Raw genomic sequence first — 19,279 nt, 5'->3', positions numbered from 1 at the left:
AATGCCTTTCCTGTGTTGAATACAACATCATACCCTTTGTCTTCATTTTTCTATAATAGAACGACAACAAGGGTTGTTTCAGAGGAAAAAGAGAAAATACTAAATGGTTTAGTATAATTAGGGTTGGCTAAGGTGGGAGCTTCAGAGATAGCCTTTTTTATTTGTTCAAATGCATGCCTAGAAGTGGGAGTCCATTTGACTTCATGGTCCTTTCAGAGCATGTCAGTTATATCTTTTACAATCTCTGCATAATTTGAAATAAACCTTCTTAGAAAATTAATCTTGCCTAGAAAAGCTTGAATCTCCTTCTTGTTCTAGGTAAGGTCAATATTTCAACGACAGATACTCGTTTGGGGTCAATTACTACTCCCTCCTTTGAAATTATATGACCCAACAATTTCCTTCTTTGATAGCAAACAAGGACTTCTTGGGTTCAATGATATTCCAAATTTTCTACACCTGTCAAAAACCTTCATCAAGTGCTTTAGATGTTTCTGATCAGATTTAGAAAAAACAATTATGTCATCAAGATAAATAACCACAAATTTATTTACCTGACCCATAAAATCTATGTCCATAGCTCTCTGAAATGTTTCTCCAGCATTGGTTAAGCCAAATGGCATCCTAGCATACATGAATGTACCCCAGGGTGTAGTAAAGGCTATCTTCTCTCTGTCTGTTGTATCAACATTCACCTGATTGTAACCTGAAAAACCATCAAGCATAGAAAGTCTTTGTGCTCCTGAAACCATTTGAAGTAACTAATCCATTTTGGGCAAAGGATAATTATCTTTTAGTGATTCTTTGTTCAAATTTCTAAAGTCGACACAGAGTCTTATTTCTCCATTTTTCTTTCTAACAGGAACTAGATTTGCAACCCAATTAGAATATCTAAGAGGGAGGATGATCTGAGCATATAGCATTTTCTTATTCTCCCTTTCTACAGCTGGTAGAAGGGATGGATTTATCTTTCTAAGTTTCTGTTGATAAGGTTTTGCTTCTGGCTTCAAAGGAATCTTATGTTGTATTAATGAAGTATCACAGGTCTTTAGATCAGCATAAGTCCAAGCAAAAAACATCCATATAATTTTGTAGTAACTTAAGAAATTGAGCATTGATCTCAAGTCTATAGATGCACATATTTTGATGTTTTTGATATCTTCATCAGTTCCAATGTTAATCTCTTCTATGTCATCTTCTAAAGAAATGGACTGAGGGTTTCAGAGGACATCATTTTGATCAAACAATCTTTCTAAAGGAATGAGTCCTTTTGGAATAAAATTATTAGATAATTGAATAATGTCATGATTTGCAATTTGGGTTTTAAAATCTGAAGTATCATTTCCATGTGCATTTTCATTTATTTCAGTTCTATCTTCATTAATTTGTAGAATTGAAAATCATCTATTACCTGCAGAAATGATTTCAAATGTTCATCATCTTCGAATATTTGCCAATGTTTCAAATTATCTGGGATAGATGGCTATATTTGACATGTATATGATAGAGTACATCAATATGATTAGGAATTTTAAAAGAGCCAACAGAGACAACTAAGGCATCTACATGAATATTCTGATCTCTGGGAATATGAGTCAAATTAAAAGCATCAAAGAAGTTTTCAATTGAATCCCATACTTCATTTTGGTAGGACCTAAGTCTAGGGTGCTTGGTCTGGTAAGCATTTCTTACTTGCTTAACAATAAGTTCTGAATTAGTAAAAACACTTAAGTTTTGAACTTTTAAGCTTTTGGCTAATTGCAATCCTAAAAGGAAAGCTTCATATTCAGCCACATTATTTGTAACTTCAAAGTCTAATTTACATTATTGGGTTATATTTTCTTTTTTCAGGTGAAATTAAAACTACTCCAGCTCCTGCCCCATCTTTCGTGCAAAAGCCATCAAAGAACAGTTTCCAAATATCAGTTTGGTTTGGTTCAGGACTTTCAACTACCTCTTCAATTTTGGCTTGAGTTTTATGTTGGTTTGAAGTGAGTTGAAAACAACCAAAGTCTTGATCTATTGCATAATTTGGATGGTTCCTTGGCTGGTCAGTCTTACAAACAGTATGTACAAACCTTACCTCACTATACAATCTTAATTGCTCTCCTCCATAAACAGGAATAGTAGCATATGACATATCCATTTGCAGAGCTCCCCCTAATTTACCACAGCAAGACCTAGAAAGGAGCATTCCAAACTTGGGAGGGATATCTGTGACAACAATATCAAGTACTATACTTTTCATTGGAATTTGGGCAAGGTTAACCACTAGATCCTTGATTAATCCCAAACAGGGCATCCTTTTAGAATCAAAGGTGTACAGGTCATGGTAAGATTTAGTTATGTCGAGTTTCAAATGGTCCATGATAGATTTTGGCATAAGGTTGTGTGATGCTCCTGAATCAAGCATACAATTATACAACATGGAATCATTTGTTTTAAGAGTTACATAGAAAGGAGGCACTATCTCATCTATCACGTCTGAACTAGGGCTAAAAACCACTGTTGGTTTTTCATCTTGCAGACTTATGACATCACCTTCAGCATCAACCGAGGTATTTTGTATCCATTTTTTGACTTGGCTTTTATAACCAGAGTTTTTAGAAAGTTCTGATAGTGGAATTGGGATCTTAACCCTCTCTAATTCTTTTTCAACACTAAATGTAGTCAAAATGTTTTTACCAGTTTGGGTAGTATCAATTGATTGGTCTAAGGGTTGAATAAGAGTTGTTTGAGCTTCAACAGTTTTGGTAAGTGGTTCAATGATTGGAGTTTCCTATGGAGGTCTCCGAGGACCAGGCCTAGGCCTAAGATCATACCTCTTATTTAATTTTGCAATTAAAAATTCAGAGAAAGCATGATATTTAGAGACCTGTGAAGCTTCCTGGTCTTCTTGAACCTGATTTTGTTGTGAGAGATGAATGATGGTTGTTTGATTGGAAGAAGAATCCATACTATTAATATCTCTAGTAATTGTCATTGTATTAGATCCTCAGGTTGTTGGTCATCCATCAATAGAGGAGTAGGAACCTGTTGATCATTGCTAGGTCTCTGAAGAATTTGTAGTGGTGGATTTCTTTTATACTAACCTTGATTTTGGTTTTGGGGTCTAGTAGTTGTTTGTTGTAGTGTCCTAGGTTGGGTTTCAATATTTGAAATCCTATTTGATAGGTTTCTAAGAAGAGATGTTATTTCATCTATCTTTGAGTCTTCTGATTTAGTCTTAGAGGAACTAGAGGCTTCTTGAACAGATTTGAGTTTTCTTTGGGCCTTTTCTTCCTTAAGTTTTAAAGAAGTTGAGGCTGCCCTATTTGCTTCTACTTCTATAGCGTTTGTTTGCATATCTTCAATAGTTCTTGAAGTTCTCTCTCGTAGCATAACAACAAAGTCATCATCAAAAGCTTTAGAAAATCTAGACTTAGCAGCTGCTACAGGGGGCTTACAATCAAGAAGCATTTTGTGATAGAGTTTATTGAACCTTTTGATAAAATCTGATACTGGTTCATCGAAGTTCCTTTTAAGATCCTCAAATTCTATGAGGAAGTAAAGATGATCCTTTTTCACACCCCATTGATTTTTAAATATGGTTGTAAGCTCTTCCCAATTTCTAATGGTTGTTGTTGGTAATTGCCTAAACCGAATCCTCACATTTCCTTCAAGTGACTATACAAACAATCCCATATAAACGTTTCTTGTTCAATATTCATGTTATCTGCAAAGTCTAGGAAAGCTTGAAGATGGTCCTCAGCTAAGGGACCAATTTCTCCATTGTATTTGGGAAGGTATTTTAAGCATCCAGCTGGGAATGCATCAAGGTTATTAGGTAAGACTAAGGAAGCATATCTAGCCTATACAATAGGTCGGAAAGCCATGACAGCAGGTGGTGTATGAGGTGCTTGATGTGTATGAGGTGTTTGTGTGGATGTAGAGGATGAAGAAGAAGTAGAGGAAGAAGATGGTGATTCTGAGGTTCATGAACTAGTTGGAGGTAAAGGAGGAGATCTCCTGAAATACTTTAAAGGAGTCCTAAGAACTAACTTTGGGACCTGTAAAGGAATACCTTCTTTTGTTTCAAAGAGAGGATTGGAATATATAGAAAAGGTCTCCTCAGATTGTTTAGAAGAAGAAGCTTCAGGTCAGTCAAAAATGGAAGGAAAATGATAGGTGGTGGGGGATATGAAATCTATGGGTTTATATTATGGTAGATTGACACCCAAATAAATTCAGTTTTAGGTGATCCTTATGGTAATGTGGGTATTGGATGAGATTCTAATGAAAGAATAAGGTAAGCTGACTTAAAATAAACTCCTTTATCTAGAAGTTCAACAACCCTAGGTGATAAATGGGAGTAATTAGGATCAAATGGGATATTACTATAGGGGTCAAATGATTCTAATTATTCATACCGTAGGACTGAAGAGGAAGAAGATAAAGGTTGGTGTCCCCTTTTAGAACTGGCTTTTCTGAGAAGCCTTTCAGGATCTGACAGAGGCTTAACTATGTCAACTTCTGAACGAGATCTGGTATGTTTAAAAGGTGCCAGCTTGGGAGTGTGGAGTCGCCTAGGTGAATGATTTTAACCTTTCTAAACCCTTTAATCACCTTAAAGGGAAAGAATGAATGAATATCGTTGTCCCAAGGGAAACTTAAAAGAAATTCGAATCCCGGGCAATAGCGCTAGTCTAATGTTGTACCTCTGAGATAGTAGTAGGTCAGCTACCAATGCTAGAGCATCTAAAATAATTGTTTTGGGGTTTTTGGTTTTCGTTTTGGAAGACCAATGAATAAAGACAGATGTAGAATTGAAATACTTAATCCTTTGGGTTATATTAATATCTCAGCAAAGGGCTGCTATAAAGCTTTACACAACGATATAGATCAAAAATAGTGGTGAGAAGAAGACAAAAAATAATATGATAATCACAGTTTCCAGACTGTAAAACAAAACAATCATAAGTGTGAAAACCTTCTAAACTATGTTCCAAAGGTTCAAGGCAATATACTTAAGCTTACATAAGATACTGATGATTTATTGATTAGAGGGGATTAGCTAAACAAACAGTTCATTAATCCATTCTCTTAATAGATGATCACTTCAGGAGCTTATAGGAATTAATTGAGACACAATTATTCCTACCTAGATATCTCTATAAGTCATAAGCATATGAAGAAAGACATAATGATTGATAACTGGAAAAACTTACAGGATAACACAAACTGTGTAAAACCAAATTCAGAATCCTTTGCTTTGTATTAAGGTTCCAGAAAAACTGAGTACATCAAGTGTTTACAAAAGCTTCCTTCATAGGTGCAACTAGGTTCAAAGTAGAATGAACAGTCACAACTTAACAAGTAATGAATAATGACTCTTGAACTTTGAACCCATAACAACTCGACAAGAGAGTTATTTATACAATAATGAAACTAAGGAAATATCCTAAAACTGATTAAGGTTTATTCTAGGAAAGGAAAGATCTTCATACAAGAAGATAGGGGCAACTGTTGAACTGCTTCTTGCTATCCCTTTTATTCAGGTTGTGCTGGATTTGTTGTTTGATATTTTGCCACTTAAAGCTGCTTGATTGTTTGTATCCTTTACGCTGGTTAATTTCTTCATTTGATCTTTCCACTGATACTCTTTAAATTCTGTGAAAATCATTTGACCCTGCTGATTAACCTTTACTGTGTTCCTTCTTACCTTTACTGCGCATTTTAGGATTTTACTGTGTTTTTCAACACTAAATCCCTTTATATTTTTCTTCAAACTGTATGCAGGCTTTTTCTTTTGTAAGCCTGGAACAAGAGTCTTTACCTGCAAAACATAGAAACTGTTAAGAAAAACATAGGTGACAGAGAATGTCTTCAATAACTTTATAGAGCTCAGGAGGATATTGGAAGGAGTCCAGAGCATATCGGAAGGTAAAATAATGGCTTTATTGGTCGCAGAGGCTTATGGAGGGTTTACTGCGAAAATAGGCAAAACAAAGGAAAATGGTGATTCTTTTGGTTTAAACAGAAAAACAGTCTACTTTACGAATTATGGTGCAAAGTGAACAGTGGCCATTTTGTCGTTATGCGGGAGGGGGTTTTGGTTTTCATTGCACCGCTTATAAGGCGTGGGTGGTTTTGGGAGAGGGTCACCCGAAATGATCTGAGCTTGACACGTAGCAAGGGAGGTCAGTGGAATACCACTTTTCGGGTGGGTAATGCCCGTACAGAGAGCCAACCCGAAATTGCCGAGGGCCGTTGGATTTGAATGCATTAGATCGGACGGTGGTGGAGCAAAAGAGTAGCGTGGATGGTCCCAACAATTAATTATGGCGGCAATGGCTTTATTTTGGGTTAAAAACCCAGATTAGCGGTGTTTTATATTTAAACGAAGGTTTAGGTTAGTTCTTTGTTAAAATCATAAAAAAACATTTTAACAAAGAAAACCTTTGCAAAATACGGTATGGCAGATTTGAAAAATTATGAATTCGGCGGATAAATTACATCGGGTTCAGGTCATCGCATATCGCAATTAGGGTTTAGCGGAGGAAGGCCCATTGCAAAGGAATGTGATAAGGGCCGGACGCGATATGGAAATAAAACATGAAATATATTTGCGTTAAGTCCGGGTTCCCATCGCAATCGGAGATCGCAAATGGTGGAGGTTATATGCTTTAGCAGGACTTGCGATGGGGGCGGATGTGAAATGGCAATGAGTTATGATATATATTGCGTCGGGTCCGAGTTCCCATTGCAATTGGAGATCGCAACAACGAAGGGTTATTGCTTTAGCCAGGACTTGCGATGAGGGCGGATGCGATATGGAAATGTATTGTGATATATATTTGCGTTTGGTCCGGGCCCATCGCAATTGTGTATCATAATGCGGGGAGAGTGCATTCATATGAAAGGCTTGCGATGCGATATTTTATGAAAATACATAGTTTTATAATAAAACTAAAGGTTTCGGGTTATTATTAAAGGGAGTTAATATATACGGGAAAAGGGACTTTTAGGGGTTTAATACTATAGGTTAGTGTTAATATGAAAATATGAGCGGAAAGGGAAAATATACGCAAAAAAGGGGAAATATACTAAGTATTATGCTTTTCATGGGTTATTTGTTTTTCGCATATATACATCAATACTTAGGGTAAACATATTTTTTGGGTTTTTCGGGTAAAAGGGAATTTAACATGGGATTTTCACTTTTCCTAGGCAAAAAGGATTTTGACCTTAGGAAAAGGGGGTTTTATGGAAAATGAATGACTATGAATGTATGAAGGCGGGAAGGGGAAATTAGTGAATATAGGGATGAATGGAGATGAATGGGAAGTTAATTAATTGATCTTGTAGACCTTTATTTGCTTTGTGTAATTGCCTCATGGACATAGAAACATATGGTAAAACATGATAAATGTACATTTTGTCCAATCAATCATCAAACTTCTACAACGTTTCTTCTACTTACCCTTTGCTTATCCTATTATTTTTTCTTCACTTAATGGGTGCATGTAAACTAGCAAACCCCTTTCCTTTTTATTTTTATTTTACAAAAGCAAACTATCTAATTCTAACCTTATAACATCCAAGGGCTCAGATTAAACTGATGAGCACCTTATTATTCTCTACCTAACTACTGATTTGCCAAGGTTAAACAGTTTGGTCAAATCTTTATCCTCTAACTATAACATCAAATTTAAAGCATGAAGCAGCGAAGATTAAACTATTTGACTGTCATGAGTTGTGGCATTTATGACAAGCTGTACACAACCATTATTTTGCAGAAACAATAGTAGTGGCATTTGGACTTGCTCACTTTTAGAGTTTATTTGTTTTCTTTTCTTTCTAACCTAACATTTTCTTTTTGTCTTGATTTTTTAGGACATCTAACCTAACATTTTCTTTGATATGGACATTATCATCAAGATATTTTTTCAAAAACATTCTATTCACTATTATTATGTCCATATCCTAACTTAACATTTTTTCAAAATATTTTTATTTTTTGACTATTTTACTCTACCTTATCAAAACCAAAAAATGCTACAACAAGCCACATCACACATGTTAACTGAAAGCTAACTCAAGCAACTATGAGACTGAATTTGAATTAGCATCTTTGACTAAGGCACAAGTTAAAAAAACCATTCCTTGCTACATTTTGAACACGAGATGAAGGATCTTGTTTGATGCATTATTTCTTGGGATTGGAGGTGTGGTAGAGACTTGGTGAGATCTTCATAGGACAAGAAAAGTACACAATTTAGATTTTGAGGAGATTTTATATGATGGACTGAAAGTCCATGGATACACCCATAGAGACAAATCTGAAGAAGTTGAGTGATTCCACTTCAGATTCAGATTTGGTGGATCCCACAATGTACATGAAGTTTATTGCATCCTTGATGTACTTGGTTAACACCAGGCCAAATATTTGTTTTGCAGTGAACACCCTGAGCTACTTTATGGTTGAGCTGAGGCATGTACATTAGGTTGTATTGAAGCATGTGTTGAGGTACCTACATGGTATAATTGGATATGGTATAAGATATGTCTCTGGTGGTGAAGTGAGGCTACAGGGATATACTGATTCTGATTGGGTTGAGAGTGCAATGGACAGAAAGAGCACCTTGGGGTGATACCTTAACTTGGGATCAATCATGATATCCTGGTTTAGTAGGAAGAAAAATTATGTCACACTCAGTACAACAGAAGCAGAGTATATCATAGTCATTTCCACAAGTCAAGAAGTAGTGTAGCTTCAAAAGTTGCTTGCAAGGCTCTTTGATCAGGTGCTAGAGATGACCTTGATATATTGTGATAATCAAAGTTGTGTCAAGCTTTTGGAGAATCTATTTTTTCATGACAGGTCAAATGACATTGCGATCATATATCACTTCATTCGAGACATTGCATAGAAGGGAGCAGTGAATCTCTAGTATTTATCCACAAACGAGTAGATTGTAGACATTCCCACCAAGCCTTTTCCTAGGGGGAAGTTTGTATACTTTAGAGACAAGCTTGGCATGATGCATAATGTCTCCCTTGCTGAGAGGGAGTGTTGATGTTTTTATAGAATCAGGCAAACATTCTCCCATGGGGTCATGCTGATTTGTCTAGGGAAGAATGCTACATTCACCCATGGGGCCATGCTCATTTGGTTAGGGGTGAATGGTCCAGGGGAATTCTTTCTTGTATGAGTCCATGCTGATTTGGCTAGGGGATATTGGCGCACGATGCTCACATTGTGCTCCGAGATGGAGTGATCTATTTTTTATAGAGTGGGTTTGAATTGTTTATTGATTGGGGTTTTTCACCCAACTGTGAGGTAAAATATTCTAGTCTAATGTTGATTTGTGACGTAGGCTCCATTAGGGAAGGGGTTTCTTGTGATCAAGAGCTACCTTAATGGGTCTACACTAAACATTAGAGCTCTATATAAATAGACAAGCATGTGAGAGGAAAATAATCAACATAGCAAGCTCAATTGATCTTTTATAGCGGAGGAGAAATTTTCAGCTAAGGAGAAACCTATTTTGAAGAATCTTCTTCATCATTGTTTTCGTTCTTCTTGAGGTTGCACGTTTAAACAAGTTGACTGAATTTGACTAAGAGTTGACTAAGCTATCTTGACCAAATATGACTGAGAGTTGATTGAGCTATTTGAGCGAGTTTTGGAGGTCACATGTGTGGGTTTGACCACAACCACATGTGCAAATTTAACTATAGGTCCAGGTTTACTAGAGGATCAAATCTAACTAGGCCAAGTGGATTGCAGAGTTTGGCAGTTTAACCATCATTTACTTTGGAGTGTTTGATTGGTTTGACCAGCATTGACCAACAAATGTTTGGCCAGGTATGACTAGTATTTTCCCTTGTATATTGGCACTAATTTCTAGACAATTTTTTGATTTTTTAAGCCTTGCTAAAAGACAATTTCTCCTTAAGAAAAGATTGTTGGGTTTTTTCTCCCAATGTTGGGTTTCCTAGGGTAAAAATATTGTCTCTATTGTGCATGGTTGTCTTTCTCTGATCTTTATTGTTTCTGCTGCATTTATTGTTGAGATTTTATGTGTGTAAGTATTCAATAATATGAGTGGCATTAGAAATGTTGGTTGAGAATCATTAGGAAGTAATTATTAGAACAAGAAATTGTATTTTGCTGCACTTGCCATAGAATTTCAACAAAAAAGATATTAATAGAGTGAAGGAGTTTTTAAAATTAAAGTAGGAATATATATATAATGGTGGGTGGTGGAGGAGAGTAGAAAATTCCCTTTACTAGTTTTCTTTTTTAAGAAAATGAAGCATCTCACAAAAAAATAAGGTAATATATATCTCTACTCTTTGTACCTTATATAAATTTTCAATAAACCACTAAAGTCTCTCAATAAATAATGAAAAATAAATCACTAGTCTCTCAATAAACAATGAAACTGACCAAAAATTTCATAATAAAATAATTTAAAAATAAAATAAATTTTGATTCCAAATTATATTTAAAATTTAAAAAATAAAAATATTTAACACTATACCATAAAATTACTAAATAAACCTTATCATCACTTAAATTAACCGACGCATTTACAGTTGTTGAAAGTCTTTAATCTTTTGAAGTGGTTGTTTTTGGTAGTCATTTTTGGTGCTTTAATTAAGTTTTTAATATATTTTAGCATATTGAATAAGTTTTTAATATTTTTAGTATGTTGAAAGTCTTTAATCTTTTAAAGTGGTTGCCTTTGGTAGTCATTTTTCCTTCCATTCTGTATATTAAATGTGCTTTAATTAATTCCTCACTGATTCGAAAAGTATGCATCGTTTGTACAGTACATAGTTAATTTGGATAATCTCCCATGTTTCAGGGCGGTAAATGATGCTTACATTACCTATAGTGGAAACGGCGTTGTCTGAGGCTACCATTAACTATAGTGGAAACGACGTTGTCTGACGTTACCATTTAGGGTAGAATTTCAGTTTTTTATTTTTAATTTGATTATATTAGTGTTTAAATATATTTTTAACTAATTGTTTTTGGTGTAATTTTTTGGAAGTTTTTCTGGTTGATTTTTCCGATCTAATTTCTCTAAAATCTGGCTAGAATTCATTGAAATCACATGTTTATTGGATAACTTCTGCACAACAGAAGTGCCTTAAGGATTTTTCATGGTGTTGAATCTATATATACAATCAAAATGCTAATTTAAATATTACAAATCAAGATTTTACCACATTTTTTCTGCCGGATTCCTGTACTGGAAACTCCAAAAAGTCTAAAGACAACACCTATTTTTAATGGCAAAAATAGATTTAGCAGCATCATAAACACCTAAAATAAAATTTTGAAGCTAGAACTATAACCCAGATTTCCCAAAATTTCTATCTGAATTTTAGTAAAATCATGCCAAAATTTCTATCTGAATTTCCACTAATTTCAGGCCAAAATTGTGGTGAGACTACTCTGCATTGAAACTCCACAGTTTTTGATCAAACCATGGTCTTTATAGTTCTAATCATTCATTAGGCTTCAGCGTCTAGTTGCCCTCAACAAATTGTACTGCTTTTAATGCTCTTTCCAGCCACTCTTCCACAATCCTATACTCCAATCTCATATTCAATATTTGAAGTGTGTAACATTTACAATTTGTTTATATTATTATTATTATTATTTAATTTTAAGATCACAGCCAAGTTAACACTAAATTGGTGTATGAGACCCTCTTGTTTGTGGAACAAAGACCCACTTCAAGGCAGTCATTTGACTACTAAATTTACCAAAGAGAAAACACATGCTTTTAACCATTAAGCTCACTTAAACAATACATATTCCAAACTTTGTATGTAATTTTAACAGTTATATTGGTAATGCATTGGCAGATCACCAAATGATCGTCTTGAATACGTTGCCAATGGGACCTTGTTTAGTCGCCTGCACGAGAATCAGGGTGTCGCAGGTCGTTCTTGTTGTCGTGTCGCAGGTCCACTATCTTGGGCTTCTCGTAAGAGGATAGCGCGTCAGGTTGCCGAGGCATTGAGACATCTTCATGAAGAAGCAAATCCCCCGATAATTCACCGTGATGTTAAGTCTAAAAATGTCCTGCTGGAGAAAGATTTCTCTGCTAAATTGGCTGATTTTGGGATAGCAAAGTTGGGCCCAAAAAACAACCGATCTACAGGCGCCACTCCTTGTGGGACTCCTGGATACATGGATCCGCAATGCGTGAGTGAACTCACATGTTCGGCTAAGAGTGATGTGTATAGCTTTGGAGTGCTATTGCTGGAACTTATAACAGGTTCAAGAGCAATAATTGGAACAGAGGCTCTGGTAAATCGCACTCGCACAGATCGTTTGAGTACAGACACGAACAACATCATGAGAATTGTTGATCAAAGTTTGCCCCGCCGCCGCAAGAACAGGAACGAACTGCTGCAAATGATCAGAATTGCTAATCACTGCTTAGAAAGTAACAGAGGTGACAGACCCTCAATGGCAGAGGTCGTGGATATGATGCAATTTATTAGTCTCAGCTTACATTGAAATCAAAATGGATAGATATGTGATTTGTTCTTCCTTATTAGTCTCTACTTAATCTGGGTTCTTCCTTATTTTTGCTACGTGCTTTGCTTTATCTCTATGCTCAATTAAATGTGATTTATAGATGTCAATTTATTTTTCTCTTCCTCAGTCTTTGCTTATTAGTGGAATGGAAATGAATATCTATGTGCTTTGTTCTTTCTTAATCTTTGTTCATTGGTGAAATGGAAATGGATATCCATGTGCTTTGTTCTTTCTTAATCTTTGTTCATTGGTGAAATGGAAATGGATAGCTAGGTGTTTTTCTCTTCTTGAGTGTAGAATTAATGGATAGTTATTGTTGTTGAATTTCCACGATCTTGGGTCTAGGTTAGAATCTTAAAATCTTTGATGCTACCAAACCAAGAATCTCAACAAGAACTTTTTTTTACCCTTCATTTGTGCTGCAAGTGCCATGTCATCATCAAAATACTTCTTCTTTGGATGAAGATCCTCATCTCACAACTCTTCCTGAATGAAGTCATCCCACAACCTATTCCAACCTGGCAACTTCTCTCTGGAAACAATCCCTTGATGAAGGGCTTCCATTCCTCGGTGAACCCTTTCAAGGCAATTCTTACCATATCTCCATATGAGATAGTCACACCAATGACAACAAGCTCATCTTTGACCTGAGACAATCTCATCAGATACGAAGTCACTCCTTCACCCTTTATCATCTTGGTGGACTTCAACTTATCCTCCAATTGCAGTACCCGATTCTCGTTCTTATTCTGGAATTTTTTTTGAAGAGCCATCCACATCTCATGTGCATTGTTCTTCCTGGACAAATGAGGTATTAGGGCATCCTTCACACCATATAGGATGATCAATCTCGCCCTCATATCCAAATCCTCGTACACTTCCATCTCCTTTAGGTCAGTTGGCTTCTTCATGTCTTTCTCGGCGAACTCCTAGATCCTGTTGACCTGCAACACCAACTTGATCCTTTTCTTCCATGGACTATATTTGGACAACCCCTCCAACCTGTCCTCATGCCGGATACCAACCTGTCCTCATGTTGCACAAAATGGATGAGCAAATTTCCTCCACCCCACCTATATATATACACATAAAGAGGGCTCCACGAATTAGATGAAGAGTCATGTCTATTGGACGAATTCCTCAAGCCTACATGACTTGTCTTGTCCAAATATTAATGACAACTTAAAAAATTCATAACTTCATTTATAGAGCTCTAATTTGAGTGATCTTTGGAGCGTTGGAATCGGCACGCCAAGGTCTATCACCTCATATTTTCTCATGCTCAAATTAATCATGGTTTTGACCCAAATCCTGATGGGTGAAAAACCCCTACCTTGGGTTCCAAGCCCACAAGTGACTCTTGTGGCGCTTTGTCCTCCAATCCCCAAACCCTAGGGCTTGGAGTACCTCCCAAGCTACTCAAAAATCAATAATTTCATTCTTCTTCCTTAGTCTCTCCTCATTTGTGACATGAAATGGAAAATGCTACCTATGTGCTTTGTTCTTCCTTACTCTTATGCTTATGGGTGAAATGGAAATTGATAGATACCTGCTTTTTTCTAACTTATTAGTCTCAACTCACACTGAAATGGAAATGGATAGCTATGTGATTTGTTCTTCCCTACTAGTCTCTACTTAATCTATGTTCTTCCTTATTTGTTCTCTTATTATTACCTAATATCTGTTGGATATCTATTTTCTTTATTGTACCTTAATCCATGCTCCTCAATGGAATGTGATTTATAGAGGAAATGTGATTTTATCTTCCTTAGTCTTTGCTTATTAGTGAAACGGAAATGGATAAATATGTGATTTTCTCTTCTTTAGTGTGGAATTAATGTATAATTATTGCTTTCTTCTTCCTTAGTCTCTCCTCTTTTGTGACATGAAATGGAAAATGTTACCTATGTGCTTTCTTCTTCCTTACTCTTATGTTTATGAGTGAAATGGAAATTGATAGCTACCTACGTTTTTCTAACTTATGAGTCTCATCTCACATTGAAATCAAAATGGATAGCTCTATGCTTTGTTCTTCCTTATTAGTCTCTACTTAATCTTTGTTCTTCCTTATTTGTGCTATGTTATTGCTTAGTCTTTATTGGATAGCTATGTGCTTTGCTTTACCCTAATCCATGCTCCTCAATTAAATGTGATTGATAGATGGAAATGTGATTTTCTCTTCCTTAGTCTTTACTTATTAGTGAAGTGGAAATGAATATCTATGTTCTTTGTTCTTCCTTGATATTTTCTCATTGCTTAATGGAAATGGATAGCTAAGTGTTTTTCTCTTCTCTAGTGTTGAATTAATGGAGAGTTATTTCTTTATTCTTCCTCAAAACTTGACTATCCATGTGTGTTTTTTGCATGAACAACTTATCTTCCCATGTAGCATCTTCCTTTGGTAGGTTCTCCCATTTGATGAGGTACTCAGTAATTGCTCTATTTCTTAGCTGCTTAGTCTTGTTTCCAAGATTGGTTTTGGTTCTAGTATTATTTTTTCTTCTTCATTAATCTTTGGTAGAATAGCTTGGACTAGGATCTTATCATAGATTTCCTTAAAGAATAATACTTTGGTGCTAATTTATTTTCCTTCTTTTGTTTCTCGAGGGGAATTTTTTTATATGGTTGTAGTCTCACAAATAATCAATCCCCCACTTCAAATTCCTTTTCACTGTAAGGCTAATTCACTTGTTGTTTCATCCTATTTTGTGTAATAACCAAGTTGTCCTTCAATAGTTTGAGAACATCTTGTTGGTGATTTGCTTTTGTTTTGTCGATACATGATCATATGAAGAGTTACGAAACTCATATCTGGTAATCAATGCATTAGTATTATAAATTAAATTAAATTAAATTCTCTCTCTCTCTCTCTCTCTCTCTCTATATATATATATATATATATTTGAATTAGAGTTATTTTTAAAAATATTGAACAAAATTGAAAAATCTCCTTAAAATAATGTTGGAATTTTTAGAACATTAAAACTGTGGAGTGAGAATTTTCCATTAACAATATTAGATGATATTGATAAAGGTTCTGATGATAAAAGACATGCCCAGATACAATTCAATTACAATAAAGATAAACACTCTGTAAAATAAGAGGAAGAGGGAGAATCACTAGAGTTAAAAGACAAAGGCCGTCAAGATGTTCACGATCTATCCGTGAGGCTACTTGTGGCTGAGAGGAATGCAATGGAATAGGCTAGCTATGTTTTTCCTTTACTGCTACTTTACTAGTTACCTGCTTTGTTCTAATTTATCAGTCATATCTGAAGTGTAAATGAATAGCTATGTGATTTGTTCTTCCTTATTAGTTTCTATTTAATCTATGTTATTCTTTATTTGTGTTTTTGTTAATGTTTAATTTCTATGGGATAGTTATGTGCTTTGCTTTACCTAATCCATCCATGCTCTTAAATTGAACGTGATTTATAAATAGAATGTGATTTATAAATGTTAATATGTTTTTTTTTTGTTTTTAGTCTTTGCTTATTAGTGAAATGGAAATGGATATCTATGTGCTTTGTTCTTTTTTAATCTTTGCTCATTGGTGAAATGAAAATGGATAACTATGTGCTTTGCTCTTCTTTAGTGTGGAATCAATTAATAGTTATTGCTTTTTTCTTCCTTAGTCTCTCCTCAGTTGTGACATGAAATGGAAAATGATCTCTATGTTTACGAGTAAAATGGAAATTGATAGCTACCTACTTTGTTCTAACTTATTAGTCCAATCTCACATTGAAGTGGAAATGGATAGCTATATGACTTATTCTTCCTTATTAGTCTCTACATAATCTCTTTTCTTCTTTATTTGTGCTTTGTTATTACTTAATCTCTGTTGGATAGCTATGTAATTTGCTTTACCCTAATCCATGTTTATCAATTAAATGTGATTTATAGATGGAAATGCACTTCTGTTTCTTAGTATTTTCTTATTAGTGAAATGGAAATGGATATATATGTGCTCTGTTCTTCCTTAATCTTTTCTCATTGTTGAAATGGAAATGGATAGCTATGTGCTTTGCTCTTCTTTATTACAGAATTAATGGATAGTTATTTCTTTCTTCTTCCTTAGTCTCTACTCATTTGTGACATGAAATGGAAAATGATACCTATATGCTTTGCTCTTCCTTATTCTTATGTTTATGAGTGAAATGGAAATTGATAGCTATATGCTTTGTTCTAACTCGTTAGTCTCATCTATGTTCTTCCTTATTTGTGCTATGTTATTACTTAATCTCTATTGGATACGTATTTGCTTTGATATACCCTAATCTCCTCAATTAAATGTGATTAATAGATGGAAATGCACTTTTCTCTTCCTTTGTCTTTGCTTTCTAGTGAAATGGAAATGGATATCTATGTGCATTGTTCTTTGTTAATCTTTGCTCATTGTTGAAATAGAAATGGATAGCTATGTGCTTTGCTCTTCTTTAGTGTGGAATTAATGGATAGTTATTGCATTCTTCTTCCTTAGTCTCTCCTCGATTTTGACATGAAATAGAAAATGCTACCTATCTGCTTTGTTCTTCCTTACTCTTATGCTTATGAGAGAAATGGAAATTGATAGCTACATGCTTTGTTCTAACTTATTAGTCTCGGCTCACATTGAAATCAAAATGGAAAGCTATGTGATTTGTTCTTCCGTATTAGTCTTTACTTAGTATCTGTTCTTCCTTATTTGTTATCTTATTATTACTTAATCTCTGTTGGATATCTATGTTCTTTGCTTTACCCTATTCCATGCTCCTCAATTAAATGTGATTTATAGATGACAATGCTCTTTTCTCTTCCTTAGTCTTTTCTTATTAGTGAAATGGAAATGGATATCTATGTGCTTTTTTCTTTCTTAACCTTTGTTCATTGGTGAAATGGAAATGGATAGCTATGTGTTTTTCTCTTCTTTAGTATGGAATTGTTGGATAGTTATTGCATTCTTATTCCTTAGTCTCTCCTCATTTGTGACACGAAATAGAAAATGCTACATATGTGCTTTGCTCATCCTTATTCTTATGCTTATGGTTGAAATGGAAATTGATAGATACTAGATTTGTTTTAACTTATTAGTCTCAACTCACACTGAAATGGAAATGGATAGCTATGTGATTTTTTCTTCCTTATTAGTCTCTACTTAATCTATGTTCTTCCTTAGTTGTTCTCTTATTATTACTTAATCTCCGTTGAATATCTATGTTTTTTGTTGTACCTTAATCCATGCTCCTCAATTAAATGTAATTTATAAATGGAAATGTGATTTTCTCCTCCTTAATATTTTCTTATTAGTGAAATGGAAATGGATAGATATGTGCTTTTCTCTTCTTTAGTGTGGAATTAATGGATAGTTATTGCTTTCTTCTTCCTTAGTCTCTCCTCTTTTGTGACATGAAATGGAAAATGCTACGTATGTGATTTCTTCTTCCTTACTCTTTTTTTTTGTGTAAGCTTGGTAGATCCTTTTTCTATTAATATTTTCTGAAAATAAGTATACCTTTAACAAAAATTGCAGGTGGCCTCAGCCTGCCCGCAGGAAACTAGGTCTGTTGGCCACCTGTCTGCATCGAATGCTGTCCAAAATTTAAAGAGAGTTTTCATGACCATGCAGGCTACATTGGCGGTTTTATCTACTATAAAATTCAAATTAAAACAATAAATGCTAGCTGACATATAAACACAACTCTATTTGAAGACCTTCTTCATTCATCTGATGAGTCCACCGGCATTGGGGCTTTCGCACTAGATCCCGGGATTTCACTTCTCTTCATGTCCTGTATGCTCTGTTCAATCCTATTCACCGTGAGGTTGTTTCGGTACAATTGCATCTGGACAACTACAATCTCCCTGTGCAGATCCTTCATATTAGGCTCAACTGGTTTGGCCTCCTCCAGTTCCTCTCGCTCCTTATATGATTTCATTGCTCGGGCCAGGATATTATTCATAACCCAGTACCGTTGAATTGTTTTCCAGAACATCGTTTGACGTCCTTTGGTATTCCTGGGGTCTTTAACCATGGTTTCCCATTCTTCTGCCTCAATTTCCTGATTTTCTATACTATCATTTAGCTCCCTCTCCCATTCGGATATTTGTGCTTTCACCTCCAACGGTGTGCCAACCACGTACTCATTTATCAGGTTCTGCATATTCTCTTTCCTAGTCTTCCTTCCTCTTTTACTTGGTTCTCTGCTGGAGGTTGCTTCCAACCCTTTCGTCCTTTTTCCTGTCTTGCCCATTCCTCTATTTCCTCTCTTTCCCGCTTATTTTCCTTCCTTTTGCCATCCCGTTCTCCTCCCAGCTTAATTCCTTTTTTCTCGGACGGCTTACCTGTTTCGGGCTGCTCCCCTATTCCTGGGTTGGAGCACTATATGAGTTCTGATACTCCGAGATTCGCTGCACTCTGGTAGTTATATTACCTAAAACATAAACCAGTGAAAATTCCTTATAAGTCAGAATTATTTTGAATAGAGTAAACATAGGCTTCTCCGGCCCGAGCTTTTCCAATCGCTCCCAGCTTGGAGAATTGTAGTGGCCCTCTTTAACACTCGAATTCCCCCCTTCCTCCTCAGGGAAATTGAGGTTTTTTTCCTCCACTTCGTTACAGTGGTTCTCTGTTGAATTTTAAAGAACCCAATTTCCCAATTCCCACGGGGTCTCTCTGTTTCTCCTCCCTACTGAAGTTTCTTCCCCCCCTGCTTACCCCCATCCCAACGGATGAGATAATTCTTTTAAGAA

The 19,279-nt window shown here is 35.5% G+C and overlaps 2 protein-coding genes across 3 annotated transcripts in view; both read left to right on the top strand.

The window, feature by feature from the left end:
• LOC149161088 (uncharacterized) overlaps positions 1-12,496 on the top strand; it is a 36,469-nt gene extending 23,973 nt beyond the window's left edge. Inside the window, exon 2 of one of the 2 annotated variants that reach the window (XM_089435478.1) lies at positions 11,869-12,496. In XM_089435478.1, coding sequence (XP_089291604.1) covers positions 11,869-12,002 — 134 coding nt within the window. In that variant the 3' untranslated portion in view covers positions 12,003-12,496. Of the gene's footprint in view, positions 1-10,856; positions 10,977-11,868 lie in introns of those variants that run through there. The other variant, XM_089435479.1, reaches the window with a different exon arrangement.
• On the top strand, positions 12,197-12,529 carry LOC149161087 (putative serine/threonine-protein kinase PBL28). Its single transcript, XM_089434770.1, has one exon. It carries the CDS (start codon positions 12,197-12,199, stop codon positions 12,527-12,529), a length of 333 nt encoding a protein of 110 aa, XP_089290896.1.
• The last annotated feature ends 6,750 nt before the right edge of the window (positions 12,530-19,279 follow it).

Source organism: Pinus tabuliformis, chromosome 5_2 (assembly GCF_031772625.1).
Source record: "Pinus tabuliformis cultivar Carrire ecotype Pingquan chromosome 5_2, CPIR1, whole genome shotgun sequence".
Classification (NCBI taxonomy): Eukaryota; Viridiplantae; Streptophyta; class Pinopsida; order Pinales; family Pinaceae; genus Pinus; species Pinus tabuliformis.
The sequence above is the reverse complement of the archived record's forward strand: the minus strand, read 5'-3'. Positions and strand labels throughout refer to the sequence as shown.